Source organism: Nicotiana tabacum, chromosome 9 (assembly GCF_000715075.1).
Source record: "Nicotiana tabacum cultivar K326 chromosome 9, ASM71507v2, whole genome shotgun sequence".
Taxonomy (NCBI): domain Eukaryota; kingdom Viridiplantae; phylum Streptophyta; class Magnoliopsida; order Solanales; family Solanaceae; genus Nicotiana; species Nicotiana tabacum.
In genome coordinates, this window is record NC_134088.1 from 73,172,505 (window position 1) to 73,190,049 (window position 17,545).

Consider the following 17,545-nt stretch of genomic DNA (forward strand, 5'->3'; position numbering starts at 1 on the left):
AGGGTAACACTCATGAAAAGCATTGGAAGTTTGGAACTACACAACCATTTCATTCCACTAAAGCATATGCTTAGATCAAAAGGAAACCATCTCAATTTCCACTATAGGTGATCTTACTTTTGAGACCTAAAAGAGAGAAATATCCAAAGTAAGGATTTCTCCACTTTGCTCAAGTATATTGCATGTGATGAAAAGGCCACTTGACTTCTTTGTCACCAAAAGGAACAAAAGATCAGATAAGTCACAAGATAAATTCTACTTTTTTAACCTTATTCTGCTTTTAACCATAAAATGGGATTGATAAAATCACTGAAACATCTTTGCATTCAACTTTATCTTTTTTGTTGGGTTTAAACATGAGTATCCAATTTGGATGCAGGCATTATAATTTTACGTGTCTTTGTCCATTTGCTGAAATATTTCATTGCAGTGTATTTGTTCTGCTGTTAATCATGATTAAAACCCTTTTAGCAAGGTTTGGACTTTCAAATCACAAGCAGTTTAAGATAAAGACAACTGTACTGTAGCTTGAAATGAATTGAAGCAATTTTAGAATACCCGTACGAGAGATGGCCCATTTGATAAGAAGCCAAGAACCATAATACAAACGCCTGTAAAGGAAACAACTTGCTATTTTCTGTCTTTTACCCTTTGGCTCGAGTTGTCAAATATATCACAATAGATCATTGGAAGACGATCAACAGCGCACACGCTCACCTAATGTAAGCTTGCAGCGAACTCCAAAAATTTTGTACCCCACTTAGCCCCATTCTTGCCGTGGTAAGACCCGAGTTATCCACACAAAACTGCAACCTGGCGAGCTCACATTGACCAATCTGGTGAACATAAAACTTAAAAATAGACGGATACTGAAATACCCAGCTAAAAGGTCACCTCGCTGTCCAAAGACCCAAAAACAATCCTGAAACATACCAAGCAATTCCCTCGTGATACAATACAATTATTGCTTGAAAGCTTCCTCACTTGCATCACTATGTTTTTCTGCTCAGTCGGACAGGAACAAATCTTTGTATCATCTACCACGGACATTTTTCTTAGCTTCAGATATATGGAACATCAGCTGCATTATAAGATCATAGCATGATAAAAAGCATCGAGGAAGTTCAAAGTGAATTAGATGCATTTGGAGAGTCCTACCTTAGTGCCAACGTAAAACGTAATAAACATGCCACCAAGTGTCGGGAGTCCTAAAACATGGAATATTTTGTCATCTCTGCACCTACATCAATCTAATAGACAAGCATCAAGTAAAATGTGACACAGTACCTTCTTTCTGAAGAAATCTAGAAAGAAACCAATTGATTCCGGACGGTCCGATGACAAAGCCAACAAGATTGGCCACCTGATGACAAAGCAGTGTGGTTAAGACAAAATTTAACCATTTCAGCTTTAGGTGGCAAAACATCCGCTAAAATGCAACACGAAGACCTTTGAAACATAAAAGTTGTCCGCTTAACCCTTCTAAACGCACACTAGGGAAAGGTCAATCAGAAGTTCAATTTTTCTCATCCCACCTTGTGGCTACGAACTGTGGCATTGTTGCAATGCATTTGCATGTGCTGATGAGTGCTCATCATGCACAATATGTTACGATCATAAAGTGCACAAAATAATTAGTGACACTCGGCAATAAGTTAAGTCATATGGTTGAATCTTGATATGCAGAAATATCCAAAATTCTTCATATTTCTAGTCTTATGTCCTGTAATTTGAACAACTTTATCACTCTGAAAGAGCAACATTAGTTTTTGTTCTTCAGTTTTTTTTAGCAGAAACAATAATTCAAGTTGGAATTCTTTTTATGCTTCAGAACTACTTGCTTAACTTTTGCGGTATACTTAGTCTGATAAATAATACCACAATCCGGTTTAAGTGCATAAAATAAAATAGAGTTAATACCTAAACAACGCCCCCCCCCCCCCCCCAAAAAAAAAAAAACTAAAACTATCCACGTTTTGCAACTTTAATACTTGAACTATGGAATGTTGTTACACTTAACTATAACATTTCTTATCTAAAAAAACCTACAGTGCAAGTGGCATGGAGAGTGACTTCACTCTTTTTGTAGTATGTGAAAGCTAGAAAATAGACCAAAAAGAGCATCAATGTCGCATTTTACATTTATTTTTTAAAATTAATTATTTTTATTTGTTATTTTTTCTTTCTACTCTCTTTTACTTTTTTCTTCCTCAAAACTCTACATCTTTTGCTAATAACAGTAATACTAAAAATAATTTAATCAAAGAAAATGATAAACCTAGTTGCCAATCACAAATGAATTATATCAATAATGATAGACTCAGTTAAAAAAGACATAACCATACGTGAACATTTATTTTAAGTACATTTTAATGTTCAATCTTTTCAATTGGGTTTAATTTTATTGATTAAATTCGATTCTGATTTGCAATTAGGTTTACTGTTATTGATTATTATTATTTTGTTTTACCGTTATTTTACGAATATGGATTTTCAACTAGATTTATTTTTATAAACAAAAAGTTTCGGTTCTGCAAGAGGAAAAAAAAAGAAATCACTAAATTTAGATAAGGCAACAAGAAAGAAAAAATAAGAAAAAAATATTATATGCTTAAACGTTCAAATTTTTGTTTCTTTTTTGTTAATTTGTTGGTATTACTGCACCTAAGGGTATGGCCTAGTAGTTAATGAAATGGGTGAGAACCATGAGGTCTCGGGTTCAAATCCCAACGAAGACAAAAACACTAGGTGATTTCTTCCCATCAGTCCAAACCTTGGTGGACAGAGTTACCTGGTACTGTTGCACCCGAAGAGGCATGTATGCTGTGGAATTAGTCGAGGTGCATGCAAGCTGGCCCGGATACCACGGTTATGAAAAAAAAAATTAGAAGTTATCTTTTTTAACTGAGATACCACGGTTATCAAAAAAAAAATTTAGAAGTTATATTTTTTAACAGAGTTTATTTATATGATAAAATGCACTCGTGATTTCAAATAGATTAATTATTTTTTGATGTTATTATTATTTTAAGGTTATGGGAAACAAGAAGTTTAATGTCATTAGCAAAAGATTTGAAGAAGAAAAAACTGAATAAGAAAAAGAAAATATTGAATAAGAAAGAAAAAGAAAAGATACCGACTAAGAGATAAAAATAATTAATTTAAACAATGAATGAAAAATGCCACATGTATACTCTTTTTGGCCAAATCTCTAGCTCCGCACACTACAAAGAGAGTGAAGTCACCCAACAATTTAAGTATTAAAGTTGTGATACGTGGATAGTTTAAGGGGTTTTTTAGGTATTAACTCAATAAAATAATATAAAAGCATGCTATTTTGACTGACTAATAATTTAGCAGACAAACCATGAGACAAGTGATGGTGATAGCCCCAGCAACAGCACTAAGTTCACGGCAAAGGAACTTGCCAAAAGAGCTCTCCACCTAGTGCGTACAATAGGTTCAGCAACATGGCACCAAGAAGAAAAAATAGTCGGTCATAAAATAAAATAAAAACCGGCATGCGTAGAACAAAAAGAACTACGAATTAAGCATTGAATGGCATAACCTTGAGAGCATTCGCTGCCGATTTTACTATCATTTCTGGTACAAAGAAGATGCATGTCAACCATGCCCAAGAAAGAAGCTTCCTGAAGCCAATTGCAAACAAGTTGTCAGGTGAAGTCTAAGCCTAGTACAATAATACAAAGTGGAGTTGATGATTGCAGAAACAGTACCACTCCAGATCATGCCATATAGCAACAAACGTGAAGATGACCCACACATTTAGCAGTTTTCTCTGAGTACCTCCAAGAGGAATATACATATATCTAAAGGTAGACACATCATACCAAATCTTAGTGTCAGTGCGAGACAGATGCTCAGATAAAGCAAGTCAAAAGATTGAGAACAGTACCTAACAAGCCATTTGTTAAAGGAGGCATGCCAGTTTTTCCAAAAACTTTCCAAGTTGTAGCAATTATTTAAACACCTTGGCATATTCTCAGGAGCCTCAATGCCATTGACCTGGACAAATATTATGGTAGAAAAGAGGCTTCTCCTCAGATATATGATTAACATGCTGCGGAGACCAAACGTCTCCAAAAAGCATAAGCATAAGGAGCTACAGCTTAGGAACGAGTAGAAAGGCAAAAGAAGCATGACTGCAAAATTTACCAGTGACCAGAATCTGAAGTAGCGCCAAAGCAGAAAAAACTTGAGCCACATGAAATTCAAAACCTGCTCTTTTTATCATAGAGATTAGTAATGGTACATCCTATTAACTGGAAAATCAGTAACTCAAGAGATAGTCTGAAAGACCATTGGCACTTCAATAACAAATACCAAAAAAGATGCTTGAGAGAATAAGCATTTTAAGTAAATATAAGAATGAGGGAAATACAAGAAACCGCGGAGGGAAAAGAATCAGATTTAACAGCAATTCCTTGTTGATGATAGTTGGTGTTCTTTCGTTTGACTTGCTTATAAAATTCTCCTTTAGATGTTGAACCATAAGGTACTATTTGCAAGGGCCTTTCCCTTCCACGCTTGGGGAGTTTAAAGGCGAATGAAAGGATTGAACCTCACTACATAGAGCACCTCAGAGGTGTTGCGTTTATATATATCTGTATAAATAAAATAGGTCTGAATTTTCTAGTTGAGCAGCTCTGTAGAAAGAAAATAGGTAGCATACAAATGTACAAACATTTCACCACCTCAGCATTGAATTAGAGAAATAGAATATCACACTTGAAGAATGGTGGTCAGTGTGCATCTGCAGGGATCTAAAGACAAAGCCTCAAAGTATCTGAAGGATCTAGAATAAGTGATACTTTTTAAGTCTTTAAATGGTTAAAGAACAACGGTCCACATTCCAGTTAGACTCTTGGAGTTGTGCATCGTTAAGGAAAAATATTCCATGTGGCAAAACTGGATAAATCAAAGACATGCGCAGCAAAACTCAATAAAGCCAAAACATTTAAAAATGGAACTAGGGGAGTGAAAAAGCACAGATCTTGCTTGCTTTGAGATTCATCTGTTCCTTCACAATTTTTACCTTTCAAGAAAAAAAATCATGTATTTTGTACACAGAACAGCACTAACAGCTATGACCTAAGTAGCTCTAAATTTAAACACCAGCATTTACTCCGACCTAGATCAAGCTGTTCAAAGGATTTACGACCAATAACTGCAAGCTGCTGTTTTCAATTATTCATTTTTGAGAAACACATAGAATTATGTTTACTAGGGAACTCTATGAGTTAAGTGGCTCTAGCATTATATGTTCCAGCACTTACTCCATACCCAATGACGAAGATGTCCAATGGAGATAAGTATTTCCATGTTCCACTGCAAATTTAACAAGATTCAATCACAAGGCCAGATAGGAGTTCAAAGAAATTGGGGTTATTTGAACACCATAAGATACTCACCTGATTGCGAAAGCATTGTAATAAAAGAAATGTGTCATTGTCTCCATTAGCATCAAGCTAAAAATCCAGCGTAGTCCATACCACACTACATCTTGTACTGAGTATGTTTTCTGAGGAGTATCCAACTGCAACGACAGTAACATCAATAAACAATGAGATTGATGAAGGTCATGCTGTTCACAAAATTCTTGGTTAAAGTAAAGGAAAACAAAAGTGGTCAAATTCATTGCTCAAACTCGTACTGGGACAATCAGCTATACCAAAGAGAAGTACACACCAAAAATAAGAACAGATTCAAGATGTACCACACAAAAATAATTGTGATCTCGCCGAAGGAATGGTTCTTAACAACCTGTCATTCCTTCTGGCACATGGCATTCCAGATAGAAAATTACTGTTTTTTAAATGGAGGGGACTGACACAAGTACAGTTATTCAACAGCATGTATGTTCATATTTTCTACGCTATGACAGTATCTTCTGCACAAATATAAGGACATAAAAGAAGAAAAAGGATGTAAAAGCAAAATCATCTCTACCTGTGAAGCAAATGCGTTGAAACTAATAATTGGTCCAGCAATATAAAGAGGTGCATAAATCAGGTAACACAAGTATATAGTTAAGGAGAATGTGTCGCTTTTGAGACTCCTTCCCTGCAAAGGGGGGAGATGGTTCAGACACGTAGAGAGCTAGATACATTTAGAATCTAGCAATTGAATTACCGGCTAACCTGTAATAGCTGGTAGCATGTTTTTCCTGATGAGCAATTATTGCAACGCTGAACATGCTTCTGTAATCACCGTAACTACTAATATCAGAACAGATAAAGGCTTCATTTTATATGATTGCATTCATCAACTGTTAACCACTATATATAGGATAAAACAATGAAGATAAGATTCCAATATCCAATCAATGAGCTCATACAGGAAATTGATGCTTGAAGTGGTATCTACCCTATTGAGAGAACTAAGTAAATGGAGACCATCTATCAGCAGCACATGGCAACCTTCTCTTAACACGCATGTTCATGCAAAGATATTATGCTGTGAGATAAAGGAGATCTCTTAAGGAAATAGTGTTCATGATGCAGTACTAAAGGAAAGAATCTATGATGGTAACAAGGATGTACATAATTGACAGCACTTTCGAATGGACATCTTACCATCAACATACCTCTTGGTCAAAGCGATTATCATGACCTGCCCAATGGTAGTCGTACCCAAAGCTAATCATTCGCAGGACAACTGCAAAATAGATACACTTAAAACTTCAGATAACCAATGAAGATGTTTCTATCCATGTTGACAGCAAAGTATAACAGGGAATTATTAGTTAAACGCTACAGTTCCTTCACTTTCTTTCTTGGTATATTTGCAGTTCTAAACAGGCACGTTACATAGCACCTTTGCGCTAGGCAGAAAGATAAATAAAACTAAATCTTTTTCCCCAGTAAAATGGGATCTTGATACAAACATATTGCGAGCAGGTAAAGTACCTTTTATTTTTAAATTAAAGAGCACAACTTGGAGTTTTCCTCAAGAAATAATAGGCATGAATCCTAACTTCTCATAAAGCAACAAACTTTCCACTTTGTCAGCTATTATGCATATGTAACATAAAGTTGCACTCAGGAAACCTTGTAAGCAAGGACACTATAAAGGTCATCAAGTGTGTTCCTATTACAACAATTGCCGAGGATTTTCTTATCCACCGACCACCATTAACTATGTTTTTACTTCTTTATGTTTCAAGATCCTCAATATGTCTCCTTATGTGTCACCTGTAATAAATCAACTAAATAGATTGGACATGAGTATAGCGGAACAGTTGAGCTTTATCATATTTAAATGGAAGTGGGTCCTAATATAGAGAGATTTTACCCCTTTAATGAAATTGTTCCCTTCAGGGGACTAAAATAAAGATTATTTTTGGAATAAAATATGGTTCAATCTTATCTCAACGGCATCTTACTGAAAAAATGTCGAACAGCGTAGAATGTTTATTTGATATCCCAAAAGTACCACGGCAAGACTTTTCTCCCCAGAAAGAAGACTCATTTTTAGATCAACCAAGAAGGGGTAGTTATTTGAGAGAACAGATGAGGTGATAAGTGATGGAAATAAAACATGCATGCAACTTAAAATAGACAGATCGAGAGTATATACCAAAGTTAAAGCATATATGCCACCTAAATGTGCCTCGATAATTGTCCAAGTAGGCCCACTTTGGCCTACAACATAGACACAAGATCATCGGAAGTATTAAAATAACGTAATTTCTGGACTCAGATAAATCACATCATAGTAAAATGCAGCTTGTGATTGACCAAAGACAACTTACCCCAAAAGGGAAAATGGATATCCTCCATAAACACGGTTACATATTAGAAATGTAAGATTAAATATCCACAACAGGAAGGCATATTTGGTCCTTCCGCATACCTGCAGATACAAAGGTATAGTAAATAAAAACAGAATAACTTCTTTTGTCATGTGGGACTATTTTCCGCAACTTTAACAATAAAGATATTTTTAGTTATGAAAATCCTCCACATCCAGCACTATGGAATGAAAATTGTCTAGTTGTAGCTCTTGCAGAAAGATGAAAAATTTCTGCAACACAGCTAAAAATAAAATCTCCAAAGGAAAGCTAGCAGATTTGAATATCATAAATTCTCTATATCAACAATAGAATATGAAACTAAAATTCCACGATACAAACCTTAACTAAAAGATAATTAGCTGAAGCAATTGACAAGATGTATACAATGCTGCACCAAAAACAGAACGTCACAAAGGAATCCCGAGACCCACAATGGAAAAATATTACTTTTTAAATTTTAAAATAGAAAACACACCAAGCTCCATGGAGATATGACAAATAAGCCATAGACAGTAAAAGCCAAACGATTGACATTCCCTTTGCTTTTAGGCCATATGATCTAGATACAGTAGCCACTAGAGCGAAGATTCCAAAAACCAAGGTAAGAATCGGCAAGTTGCCCCGAAAATTTCTCCACTGAGCATCTGATACATCCTAACAATAGAGCAAAACTTAACAAAGAGGATGAAAAATATCTAAAATGTTACTAGATGCACAATTGATACAAAAATGACTACTCCCTCTGTCTGAAAAATAATGGCAGGGTGCGTACCAGAGTCGATGCATCTAATTTAATATGCTAATTCAAACATCACACCTTAATTCTTGTTGGTATGGAGAAAATGTTATCCATGAAAAATATTTTCTACAGAAAATGTTCAACCTTGGAAAATCATTTTTTGGATCAACTACAAGAAAAATAATTTGACAATACTACAACAACTCAAACAAGTTGGGTCGGTGATAGTTGACTATTAAAGGTTGAGAACAAATTCTAAGTATTAATTCAAGTAAGTTACAGTAAGAATAAGGATATTTGTATAGGAAATTACTTCATAAGTGAAGGAAGTAATTTTTTCCCTTTTTGCGGAAAATGTTTTCCCTTCTGAGAGAATATTTTTCACCAATCAAGCACATTATTTCGAAACTACGTAATAAGTACTACAAACCACAATGTTCTCTGGTTTAAAATATATGAAAGACTCTAGTGGTAAAAGAAGAAGCTATTTGACTCCTAAAGTAGTAATTGTGCCCCACAAATTAGGATAGAGGGATTACCATAACAAAACCCCAGTAGCAACAGTAACCAAAATAAAGAGAACTCAAAAATGGTTAAAAAGTAAAATTAGCATACATTGAGTCTATCAGAGATCCAGCCAGGTCGAAGCCCATAAAGTTTGGTGTAATGATCTGCAGATTCAATTAACCAAATAAAAGTTGGATTAGTAATTATTTATTTGTCCATTCAACACACAGAGACATGGGGAAAAGGAGAGAATACCGCGGGAGATTTGGAGAGAACGACGAATGATGATAAAGTAAAATCCAACGGCGTAGAGAATGAGAAAGGGAAGCTCCTTCCTCTGCCAAGAGCTTGTCATGGCTGAATAGCTTCAATCAACTATGCCTACTCCTGTAACTCAATGGTGAAGAAAATGGGAAAGAATCTACTTGGTTTAGAGCAAGAATCATTCAGGCATTTCGTCAAATACTTTAAAATTCAAATCAAATGAGTACTGATACTGGGGGTTAAGCCTGGAAGCAATTGTTTTTGGGGCTTTTCTTTTAGCGGGTCAAAAACACTTCTATGCGGGACATTTGTCGAAAGAACATTTCAGATATACTAGTACTAGAATAACATAAGAAAGTAAACATAAGATAAATTATACAAGTAACTCATTGGTAAATTTTATTAGTTGCTTCATATTTGCTCCTAGAAGTTAGATTAATTAAGCCATAAAAGTTTTATGTATTTGTAATTTTTATTTTAATATCTAATTTTAGATTTCAAAGTTAAATTTACCAGATTTTGGTGTGTACACACGGTGTACACCCAGTATATGGAAAATGGTTTCTCAAACTTTGACCTCGATTAGGCCAAATGCCACAAGAGGTCCTTAATCTTCGTTAGATCATAATTTGTAGTTATGTACCTTCTCCTTTGTATTCTTTTGTTCTATAATCATAGTAACGGAGGTTAGTTTTATTACAATTAGTACTGCTATTAGGTTATATGCACTGTATATTGAGTTTTACAAGGACAACAAGGCCTCATTTGTTTTTATTAAGATTAAGACATTTGAATTTGAATGCACATATGAATATTAAGATGTATATGCATATCTAAACACTGAATAATTAAGATTGTTTGTTCAATATAGAAATGTGTATAATTTATCTATATTTAAATATAACAAATATACAATTCAAATAAAAATATTTAACTATTATATGAATAAAATACTAGAGAAATACTAACTTGAACAAAAATAATCATTATTTGAGATAAATTGAAGTATTTAAATATGTAAATGAGTATTTTGTGTTTGATTCAATTATTAAACTATCTGAACTATAAATAAATTATATATCAATAACAACAATTTTTGTAACAAAATATAATCATAAATATTTTATTCAACGTAAATTTATCTTCTAATCAAACTTATCCAACAAATTTAAACAATAAACTCAAAACTAGTTCTAATTTAGATGCACAAATATTAAAGTATTTAAATAACTAACTGATAATCTGATCAAGTTTAAATATTCAAATACTGAAAAAAAAAATTAAATAACTAAAACACAAAACTCTCTAGTACCTCCTCTTCTCTCTAGAACCAACAACAATAATCTCATATCCAAGAAAGAGGGCACATACACATGAAGTAAACATTTTTTGGTCCTCAAATAATCCAATGATGAAGCTTCAAAACATAAAAGGAGCTTTGTTAAGGGCTATAATTTCCCATGATTCAAGATAATGTTTTTACCATCACCAACCCAATTTACTATATTTCACTGTTCTACTGTTCCAAACAATGACATAAAACCCTTTAAATTTGATATTACTCTATGCATCTGAGATCTCTCATACACAAACTGATAGTGCCCAAAAGTTTTTCAGGGAGTTAGAATGTAGATTTTTCACTTAGAACTCACAAGAAGAAATGTAATTTTAGAAGTTCAGAGAAGATTATGCAAAGAACTGTATGACGAGCCATCGAAGTTTACTCAGACCTAACACTTCTGTCAAACTGTCAATAACTCTATTCTTTATACTAGAATTTATCCTTCCCATCTGAACCCACAATTTTTATCAATGCATCCTTCTACTTTAGAAGGTCTTCTCTTTTTGATGATTTCAAAAAGGGTCTTTTCAAACTCTAATCTCAAAACAATAAATTACCATTGAAAAAATGGAATCAAGATGGAGAATTCTAAGTAAAGATTTTGAAATATTACCGAAGAAAAACATTTGGCTGTGGCTGGTTGATGTTGATACGAGTGAAGTCGTTTTGCCGAAAGTAGAAATAATGTTTTACGCGAGAGAGAGACAAGCATGTATTTTAACGTCCGGAAAAAAAATGGACTCAATGGGCTGAGATCAGGACCATTCAAATTCAGACCCTCAAGTAGAGAAATCCAAGGAAAATTTACATGGTATAACCAGTGGCGGATCCAGGATTTTACACAAGCAGGTTCAAAAAAACAACATCGATAGATATTAGTATAAGCAGTGTTGGGTATGACAAGCATGTAAGGTTTGATCACTTCTTTTTTTCTTAAAACAAAATCAAAACAAAGACATGCTAAAGTCCGCGCTCTATAGTTTTAACAAAGTTAAAAATACTTTTAAAAAGATATAAAAATAAATATTTTTCTATTTTTAGCAATTTATCTATTTAATTTAACAATTTTTACTTCAAGAAATTCAATTTAAAAAATATTATTAGCTCTAAGATATTCATATAAAATCTAGAATTTTTCTTGTTATTATGTTAGAAGTTGTTATTTCTAAACAAAAGAGAATAAAAGAATTTATAAATCCTAAATTAGTTCCAATAATTAGTGAAAAAGAGTTACTCTATATACCACATCCAAAAATTTAGTATAAAACAAATAGACATTTCAACATAGACTAAATTTAAATTAAACTAAAAAATAAATAGTTTGAATAAATATACTTGCATTTTAATCAAATTTTAAGAAAGAATCAAAATTCGCACCAAAGGGAGTGGTCGGGTGGTCAATGAAGTGGGTGAAAACCATGAGGTCTCAGGTTCAAATCCCAGCGGAGGCAAAAAATACTAGGTGATTTCTTTCCATCTACCCAAGCCTTGGTGGATAGAGTTACCTAATTTCTTTCCATCTACCCAAGCCTTGGTGGATAGAGTTACCTGGTACTTGTTGCTGGTGGGAGGTTGCAGGTATCCCGTGGAATTAGTCGAGGTACGTGCGCTGGCCTGGACACAGAAAGAATCAAAATTCACTTTGTAGATAGATTTAATTTTTTAAAGCAAATTAAATTATAGAATAATTATTATTGATTTCAAGCAAAGAAAATAAAATAAACTAGTAAAATGACAAAGGAGAGGACATGAGAGTATAAATTCAGAAGGGACAAAATGTCTTTGCCTTACATAACTCTTTCCGCTACAGGCTAAAAAAATATATTGGACCAAGCGTCGAGCGGATTCGAATATATGACATAATCCCATATTAAAACCAAATACCCAGTCAACCTATACTTCTTGGTCAAAGGTGCAGTTTAGGTTGACCAAATCTGGTACGGATCACACAGCCACATCCAAATCGTATCTGATCGACGGCAGTGCAGCAAGGATTTAGAAGGAATTGACAATATAGCTCATTCATAAATAGCCCAATGGGATTGTTAGCAGCATTTTTAACAACATTGATTGTTATCATGTCATGAACCATAAGCTTAAAGTTAAATTGAGTGAAGAAGAAACCAAGATAAATCTCTCACCACTTCTCGCATGCAAACTTCACTATAATGCAGATGACTGCACTTTCCTGGATACTACCAGCAAGGGAAAATACAATACATCAAAGAAGTGGCAGCCTAATGAAATCTTATCACACAAGGAACCATGGAGGTTTTGTCATGATAAATTGAACCTATTATGATTTGACTACAAATTTACGTATTCCAATCTACAGTGGCGAAGCCACATGGTCCTAAGGGTGGTCAACTGACCACCCTTCGTCGAAAAATTGCACTGTGTACATAGGTAAAATATTACGTTTTAGAGGTATATAACACATATTGAACACCCTTTGTCGGAATCTTTTTTCACTTCTTTTAAATTTGAACACCCTTGGAGAAATTCCTAGCTTCGTCACTGCCAATCTATGTATGGTCCCTCCCTTACTCCCTCCCTTTAAGCCAACCAAATAAGGGAAATCAATTGATAAAGATTTAGAATTATTACTTAGGTGCAAATTCTCTGCAGTGGTCAAAGCAGCTTGCTCCATTGTGACTGAGAAGGCAGAGCTGCTGAGAACACTAAACTCAAGTGAGCCAGGCGCATTGTTGTTACAACCAAGTAAAGATCAGCTGTTGAGAAACATGCTCTCTGTCGAACAAATATAGGTGTAAAAACAAAAACAGAACACCTCTACCAACTCTAACTGCCCCCAACCCTTTATCCCCCACAAAAAGAGAGTGAGAAAATTACGCCTTTCTTATATCAAACTTGATGTTCTAAAATTAATTGCAAAATTGTAAGTATTGAGCAACTTCTTTTTGACTGTTCTCTTGTCATGTTGGTCTCAAAATCAAGTCTAGAGGTGAGGAGACCAAAAAGAGGTAAAAGAGAAAAGAAAGACACAGTTATATGAACCAAAATTCATATGGGATGTACTTGTGTATAACTCTAATGCCACTCACCATACAAAAAGAACCAGCAGCTTGGTGCACTAAGCTCCAGCTATGTAGGGAAGTGTTGGACCATATTGGTTCTTATATACGCAAGCGACCATATAAAAACAAATCTAGCAAAATTGTAAGACATCCCTCCGATAGAATTTGACCACCCTCCAATAATTTAGTGGTAAACAAAATAGTAATTACTGTAATTTTTAGAGGTATCAAGTATCTAGTTCTCTAATATATTAACCTTAAGGCATGCAGAAAGACTGGATTATACTCAAGGGTACCTAAAACAATGATATCTAAACAAAGAAGTTTTACAAAATTATAAGACATACCATAAGATAATACTTCACCAATCCCTAATGTAGAGGTCCTAATTATCCGTTTTGGTAATTTATTAACCTTCAGTCAAATATACCAATTTTGCGCTTAAGCTGTACTTAAAACAATGATATCACACTGCTTATATTTGACACAAAAGACTTTGAAATCAAATTATCTGGAAAGGATGTGGCAGATGACCTTAATATTTGTAACTTTTTCCCAAGAACTGATAAATATTCCATCTTTAATACGTTTGGGACACAACTTAATCGATGATCAATCTAGACATACCAAATGGTGGATACTATTAGCAAACCACTCATGTCCCACCTAGCCCACAGTTTCTTTCATGTCATATTAGCAACCTGTAAGCTTAAAGTTAAACATAGTGAAGAAAGAAACCAAGATACAAACTCTTTCCTACTTCTCAAGTCCAAATTTTAGGACAGTATAGACGAATGCAACTTATACTAGAACAAAAGAGCACAATATGGCGATGAACTAGCAGCATACTGCCAATTAATCATATCAAGAACCATGCCGGTTTATCAAGATAGTTGCTCTTAGTTTTTTATTTGGCTGCAAAGTCAAGACTGGTAATCTTAACTCGACGCATATGGATAGAGTGAATTATACTTAAAGGAGTAATTAAAACAATGGCATATAAGCAAAGAAAAGTAACAGGAATCTGTAACACTTCCCTCAGATAAACTTGTCCACTCTCTAACAATTTATAATCTAGGCAAACAAGACATTTATAGTTAATTATCAGAAAAATTAAAGTTCTAGTTCTCTAATATATTAACCTAAAGTCAAGCCATGTGGATACAGTAATTTGTGCCAAAGTACCAGTAATTGCTAGCACTTAAAAGCTAATTAGTACAACATAACAAGTTAGAAGCCATTATCACATGGTGAAACACAATTTTATGCAGTATGAGCAGACACAAAGCAATCGATTCGGAATTCCTATTTTACCATTAAAGCACATTCGAAGACGAAAAAGACGGTAACTTACAACTTGATTTGGCCGGCAAATAGAAAGAAATGGAGCCTGGGGCGAGTAGAGTAGGGTTGCAGTGTCAGCTGGTCGAAGAAGAAAGTGTAGCGCAATTTGAAATTGGGGGCGAATTCAATTCCACTCTGATTTTGTGATTTAGGTTCGAATATGGAGTCCGTTGCGCAATCAAGGGTCGCGTGCTTCATAGACTCGTTTTGTTATAATTATGAAAAGAATCGTGTTACGTATAATGCATTGGTTATAATTAATTTATATTCAAGGTGTCAGACGGGCCAGGCTGGCCGGTTTCGGACCGGCCCTGATAGGTTGTAGACCGGACCGGCCCGATAGTAAGGGGGCCAGACAAAGCTGGATTGGGACGAGAACCGGCTTGTGTCGGGGAGAGTTTTGATATCGGTTAACCGGATCGGTACAACCTGGAACCGGTTAAACGGACAGGCCTGGATTGGTTCAATGACTAAGTTAAAAAAATATATATATTTTGACCGTTGCTCAACGGCTAATTTGCAAGAATATCCCTTTTTGGATATTTTTTTCAAAAATAATACTTTTATTATTTACTAATTTAACCCTTTAAAAAACTATAAATAGACCCCCGCTCCTTCTTCATTTCTTCACTATCTCTCAATTCTCAAACCCAAGTTAAATCATGCCCCATGCTTCTAGAGTGCGCTCATATGTTTGGAAACACTTTGAAGTGGTAGAAGAAAATGAAGAAGTTCGCAAAGTAAAATGCAAGAACTGTGGTCGAGTCTTAAATGTTCGCTGAAAGTGAGAGGACGCATGCTGTTTAAGGAGGCATATGAAGAGTTGTCTTGAGCGTCTTCCAAAAATTCTTATTTAAGTTGATTTGAGACAATTTGTATTATTTTAAAATTATTAGACCTATTTAAGCTTAATGTTTTAGTTTGTTAGACAAGTTAATTTGAAGTATTATTATGCAATGAAAATATGAAATGAAAGCCTTTGAAGTTTGATCATTACATATCAAGTTATCAACACTCTAGTATAAGACTTATCCTATAAGTTATATTTTTTTCATGTTCATTGTATTATCTAAATTCGTAATGAATTTTTCAAATATAAAGCTTTTAAAGCTTTTGAAATTTATTCAAACATTCTTTTTATACGTTAGTTTTTAGTGTTTTGCATTTTTACTTTATCTTAATATAAAATTACAATTGCTATACAAATACAAGAAGAAGAAAAAAACGGCCCGGCCCATTAGGCACGGAACCGTTTCGGTTCAATTTAGCATCGGGGAAGCCTGAAACCGGTAAAAAATAACCGGTAACCGGCCCGATACCGAAACCGGCCTGTTCCCTTTTCCTCTACCCCGATCGGCCCGGCCCGACCCCTTGACATCTTTAATTCGTACTAACAATACCTACGAGGTTGTTTGATTGGAGGGATTAGAAAACATACTCCTAATACAAACTCCTCTACAAAAATAATAAAATATTTTATTGGAGGAATTAAGTTAATAAATAATAATCCCAACACAAGTAATGTAGTGTTTATTGGTAGTACAAGAAAAAAATAAATTTTGCGTAATTAATGAAGCGTTCGATCAGCGATATTAAATAATACTCGCATTAGTTATACTCGCTTTAAACAAATTATGTGCAAGATCAAACGAAAAACCTTCTTGTTTTTTTTTACCTCTTTGGCTTGACTACTTCTTTCAATATAGACATAAAAGCATTTAACAATAAATTTGTCCTTAAAGCAAGTATTCTCGCCATAATAATTAGTGTATTATTTCCTCCGTCCTAATTTGTTTGATACTATTAGGATTTCGAGAGTCAAACTTCTCAATTTTGATCGCAAATTTAAATATAAAATCTTTAAGTTTTTAAAAAATGTACATATTTTTTTAAAAATGTATAAAAAGTATTATAAGTTATAACAAGCGACTATTTAAAATATTTAAAAGGCATATGAAAAATATGTAGTAAAAGAGAAACTCGTTTGACTCTTGAATGAACTATATAACTTATTCGTCATATGACAAATTGATAATCCTTCATTTGTTAAATGAAAATGACAACCAAACAAAAAAGATAATACCAAATTGTATTAGGATTATTTTGTTCGGTTAGTTAATGTTGGGCATGATATGGGAGAGGGCGGAGAACCGAGTAGCTTAAAGAGTAAGCTACACGTACGGTTACTCGGCTTAAAATGTAAGTCTGCGTAAAACTAACTACTCTTCTTCTCTATTTATATAATATATACTCCTATACACGATCATGTTTCCTCATTCCCATACATTGTCTTTTCCAACATTCCACTTTTAAGGAGAATATACCAGTGATCTTGCTCTTTGCTATCTCTGTTTCAAAACATGTCGATGTTTTCCTTTAAAAATGATACCGCACCATGTAAGTGAAATTTATTCTTTCTGCTCTTATGTTTGCTTGCTTTTGTTCCTCCTCTATTTCTGTTGGTTCTAACTTAATTCTAAGTTGAAAGTTTATGC

General features: G+C 34.2%; 1 protein-coding gene across 5 annotated transcripts; it reads right to left on the bottom strand.

The window, feature by feature from the left end:
- Positions 1-407: 407 nt before the first annotated feature.
- LOC107817030 (membrane-bound O-acyltransferase gup1) lies at positions 408-15,340 on the bottom strand. 5 transcript variants are annotated; one of them, XM_075221741.1, is made up of 21 exons: positions 15,061-15,340; positions 12,217-12,282; positions 9,318-9,449; positions 9,171-9,226; positions 8,292-8,460; positions 8,156-8,204; positions 7,775-7,875; positions 7,600-7,664; positions 6,608-6,678; positions 6,162-6,221; positions 5,971-6,084; positions 5,433-5,557; positions 5,298-5,349; positions 4,177-4,239; positions 3,917-4,026; positions 3,738-3,830; positions 3,569-3,650; positions 3,367-3,444; positions 1,288-1,363; positions 1,159-1,208; positions 408-1,081 (listed from the first exon to the last, which is right to left on the bottom strand). In XM_075221741.1, exons 5-21 carry the CDS (start codon positions 8,348-8,350, stop codon positions 1,034-1,036), a joined length of 1,296 nt encoding a protein of 431 aa, XP_075077842.1. In that variant the 5' UTR covers positions 8,351-8,460; positions 9,171-9,226; positions 9,318-9,449; positions 12,217-12,282; positions 15,061-15,340; the 3' UTR covers positions 408-1,033. The 5 variants fall into 5 exon arrangements, with proteins under 5 accessions (XP_075077842.1, XP_016498287.2, XP_075077839.1 ...); XM_016642801.2 differs by having other exon boundaries at positions 8,292-8,470; XM_075221738.1 differs by having other exon boundaries at positions 8,292-8,470; positions 9,318-9,483.
- Between the last annotated feature and the right edge of the window lie 2,205 nt (positions 15,341-17,545).

Bases quoted from the DNA above. Each gene is read 5' to 3' on its own strand.
- LOC107817030 (XM_016642801.2), bottom strand. From the start codon at position 9,417: ATGACAAGCTCTTGGCAGAGGAAGGAGCTTCCCTTTCTCATTCTCTAC. The intron at 9,227-9,317 runs GTATTCTCTCCT...TTGAATCTGCAG, and splicing joins TTCTCTCCAAATCTCCCGCG to ATCATTACACCAAACTTTAT. The intron at 1,082-1,158 runs GTAGGACTCTCC...CTTATAATGCAG, and splicing joins CGTTTTACGTTGGCACTAAG to CTGATGTTCCATATATCTGA.